The sequence below is a fragment of the Neltuma alba genome, unplaced genomic scaffold (genome assembly GCF_004799145.2).
Source record: "Neltuma alba isolate B1F8T4 unplaced genomic scaffold, ASM479914v2 tig00007834_pilon, whole genome shotgun sequence".
Classification (NCBI taxonomy): domain Eukaryota; kingdom Viridiplantae; phylum Streptophyta; class Magnoliopsida; order Fabales; family Fabaceae; genus Neltuma; species Neltuma alba.
Window position 1 is genome coordinate 1 of NW_021634878.1, and position 4,031 is coordinate 4,031.

The 4,031-nt window shown below is 37.5% G+C and overlaps 1 protein-coding gene across 1 annotated transcript; it reads right to left on the minus strand.

The window, feature by feature from the left end:
* Positions 1-41: 41 nt before the first annotated feature.
* LOC114753291 (pyridoxal kinase-like) lies at positions 42-3,780 on the minus strand (the record flags this gene model as incomplete). The annotated part of the gene is made up of 7 exons (XM_028941965.1): positions 3,585-3,780; positions 3,375-3,477; positions 3,028-3,205; positions 2,554-2,647; positions 2,304-2,408; positions 1,248-1,331; positions 42-145 (listed from the first exon to the last, which is right to left on the minus strand). Coding segments are annotated over exons 2-7 (633 nt in total), but the record flags the coding sequence as incomplete, so codon positions are not given.
* Positions 3,781-4,031: the final 251 nt, after the last annotated feature.

A 4,031-nucleotide genomic window follows, 5' to 3' on the forward strand; every position in this document is an offset into this window, starting at 1 on the left:
CTAATCTAACTCTTAATAATGTATATACTGCTGGAATGCACCTCCAGCAAAATTTTGCGGATCATTCTTACCTTCTCACGATAAATTGATACCAGTTCTTGAGGTATGTAAAGCTTTCCTTCATCACCCATCACCGGATCACATACTGACAAGAAAATACAAACTTTAGAAAAGATACAGATATGCAAACAATACTTCCCAGGAGAACTAAGATAAAGTGAAGCTCCGACGAAGAATTGAAGACTGTAAAGGCATGAATTATTAGGTGACTACAAAAAGGCATGGTCATTTTCCTTTTTATAATTATTTGGTAGACAGAGCTATAGAGTCAAATTCAAGCATTTGGAGATCTAAACGAAGATAGTTCTCTGAACGTGATTTTCTTGAGCCTTTTTATCCATTGATAAAGGCATGGTCCTTTATTGGTTGGCTATGATAGTAGTTTTTACATCATCCTATTCTATTTTAGTCCAGTGTCTTATTTCAATACCACTCAATTTTTGTAAGATTTAGAGTTTACACCAATCAAAAGATGGTTTGAACTTAACAATGAACCCGAGTTTCTCAGACAAAAAAGCATACAGACTCTTTATCATCTTTCACACAGGGGGTGTAACTCGGGTGGCACCACAGTTTAGTAAAAGAATATTATTATACATTAAATCGTTAATAATTTGCAATGTCAGCCCCCTCCAAATCTTAATAGTTTGTTTTTAGCTAAAGCGACATGCGCCTGTGTTCAAATTAAATAATCTTAATTGATGCTTTAGAATATAAAATGTTAGGTCTTGTAGTTTGAAAAGAGGCGAACAAAGAGAATTTATGTACACTGTTATAATGCAGCTGGTAAGAGTTACAAAAGCATAAGAATGTCAGAAACTAATAATGCGAGAGAGGGATGCTGAAGAACAATTATATGGATTAAGAATTACAAATCGTTGATACACCATGCATGCAAATCGTTGGTGCAGATTTTTCTGAAGACCACAAGTATGAAGTATTTTTTGTGTGTTTATCCCATGCTCAGATTTATTGACTCACACAATGATGATGCACTAAGGTTGAAATGGAACCAAACCAACAATTGATGGTTTGATTTGCGCAGTTCTACTAGTCCCCCTGGTTTAATTTGAGTTTTGAAACATCGGGACTCAGGATAAATTAACATTGATTCAGAGCAAGGTTGAGCCTCAAACGGTAATGAAGTGATGATTACCCTTGCGCTTTAGTAATTTCAGAAATCTTACCGTATGTAAGTTCAGGGTTTACTGTACGAAGCTTGCTGACAACTTCCAATATAGTGTTCAGGAAAGAAGCTGAACCAATATAACCTGAAAATACATAAAATTGGTAGGGGTAGACTTTTGCAGAATAATCCAGCACAATTCGAATTATCTTGATGTATATCAATAAAATTCAAGGTTGCATTGGGGAAGAAAAAGAAGATAACATCTACATGTATGAATTACTGCACCAATAGAAAAAAATAATGGAAGCTACCACCAAAAGTCATCATGACAACATCACAGGTCTCAGCAAGAGGATCATTCCACCTTAAGACCTTCCCATTCTATCCCAATATATCATGAAAGCAACGAGGAACCAGCAAAATGTCACCCCATTATCTACTACCAAGATAGCAGCAGGCATCACTCCATTTACACCCAAAGCAAGAAATAGGGCCCACTATTCCACATTACTCAACAGTCCAGAAAAAAAAAAAACCAACAAGAAGGGATCATACACCTGCAGAGAGGCTTTCATATTAAGCGAAACATTTAAATAAATTTAAAATAAAGTGGCCTCCATCCACTGTCACCAACAGAAAATATCACGAGGAGAAATCACACGACCTAAACAGATCCAATCATTGACTCCCTTGACAAGTCTAATGCTAGACGTACTACATCCTCATCTCTATGACAGGTGGCTGCACCAGAAGCATTTCATAAAAAGCTACCAGCAAGATGTCAGTTAACTCATCCATGGTTAGAAATACCACCGTCCAAGGAAAATATGCAACCTACCTCCTTTATTAATTCAACGGTCCTCAATTCCCTCATGGATAATACGGTCTCACAATCATGTCTAAAGCTTGAAACTGGATTTGCTGGAACCATTGGTTGTTGGTTTAGGAATTTAGAATAAGGCATAGCGCAGCGTAGTGATCTAGCCAATTGCTTTTATATATTGTGATGTTCTTAACATCTGTTGCCATAATGCTGATTTAAATTTCACCAGAGGTGAGAAGAGTGGAATACAGTTCAGTATTAATAAAACATATAGGACACTTTTTGACATACCGGTCAATAAGTGAGTGTAGAACAATAATTCATTTGCTTCAAGGCCTTGTATAATATCCCAGAGTTGCTCTCCATTCAAAACTTGACCCTTAAAGGTTGGATACCCTGCATGGTCCTCAAGTCTAGTTCACTGTTACTAAAAATCATAACACGTCTGAACTTATTCAGATTGACAAATGTCATCGCACCACAAATCAGGTCTCAAAGAGTCAGAGTCCAGAGACTGAATGAAGAAATAGAAGCAGCTTGCCTGTGTGATTCGAAAACTGCACAGAGTTAATTGGATCCACATCATAGCCCAAAAGTTGTAGCGGAAAGACAGCTGACTTATTTCCGACATAACCCTAAGAAGAATAGCAAGGGGCTACGTTGTCAAGGTAATTCTTCAGTGCGGTGCATGCATCCTACATGCAGAATTACGCCAAGAGGAAACTAGAAATAGCAATCGAAAACCGATATGATGAATTCTACTGTTTATTAAGAGGCAGCATGATCTAACAACGTTGAAAAACTCATTAACATCAATAATTTTTCATTCAACCAAATTAATTACCAAAGGAGTGCCCTTTGATGCTTTATCACCTTTTTCGCCTGGCAAGAACAACTCAGGATCCAACTCTTGGCAATGTCTTACAAACACATTTGATGTATATTAATTAAGCAATCCTGTATATCATGTTCATAAAGTATTAGGAGGCCTTATTTGAAATGGGACAATAAAAACCTGCACAGTGTGTGACTGAATGCTGAGAACTCGACCAGTCTCCGACGGAAGAGCAAGAGAAAGAACCGGCGGCGCCATGTCTGAATTTCTGGAATTCTTCGCCCTTGAAAGAGAAAGAACCGGTGGCGCCATGTCTGAATTTCTGGAACTCTTCGCCCTTAAATTTCGAACAATGAAACTACAGGATTGAAATAAACGAGAACAAAAGCTAAGAGTTAATTAAAAAAAAAAAAAAGCAAATTGCATTTCGCATATCTAGCTCAAGCTCTTTCCAATGCGATTTTGAACCAAGCAACAGGTGAAAAACAGGGCAGGAAAAATATAAATCACAAGTGATAGTTCCTCACCGGAAAATGAGAGTTTCTCGGGGATAATTGAACCAGGGTCGGCTTCTGAACAGAGACTGCGTCAACATTAAACGAGCACCGTGGTGTACGCTTGATTCCAGCTCTGAAAAATTATTAAGAACTAAGAAATTAATTAAAGTAATAGTTAATAATAATTAATGCCATCAATTTCAGCCGCCAGCGTAATCAGCAGCGTGGATTTCAGGGTACCTAATGGGTGGATTACAGGGTTTCTTGTATGACCAACATCGCAGGTTTGAGATTTTGAGTGAGAACAAAAAGATAAGGTCAGCAAGGGGGGAATCTAAGATTAAAAAACTAAGCTCGAGATTAAGAAAACACGCATAATACAAAGTTTATAATATAAATTTCTGAGGAATTGATGCAAGCAAAAATTAAAGAATTATGGGGCCATACCCAACTAGTCCCTCTCGCTTCGCCCCAGAGACTTTATCGTTGCCTATGAAGCTTATTAAATGGGACGGAAAGGACTGAGATGGAAGGAGAAATCTATGATCTTGGGAAAATGGGAGGGGAAATCTGAAAAATCTTCCGATACAAAACTTGTGGTACTTTGGGAAGGAATTTTAATGCTGACGTCAAACTTTAGGAGTATTTGAATAGAAACCAAATCATGATTTCAGAAGTGATTTTACA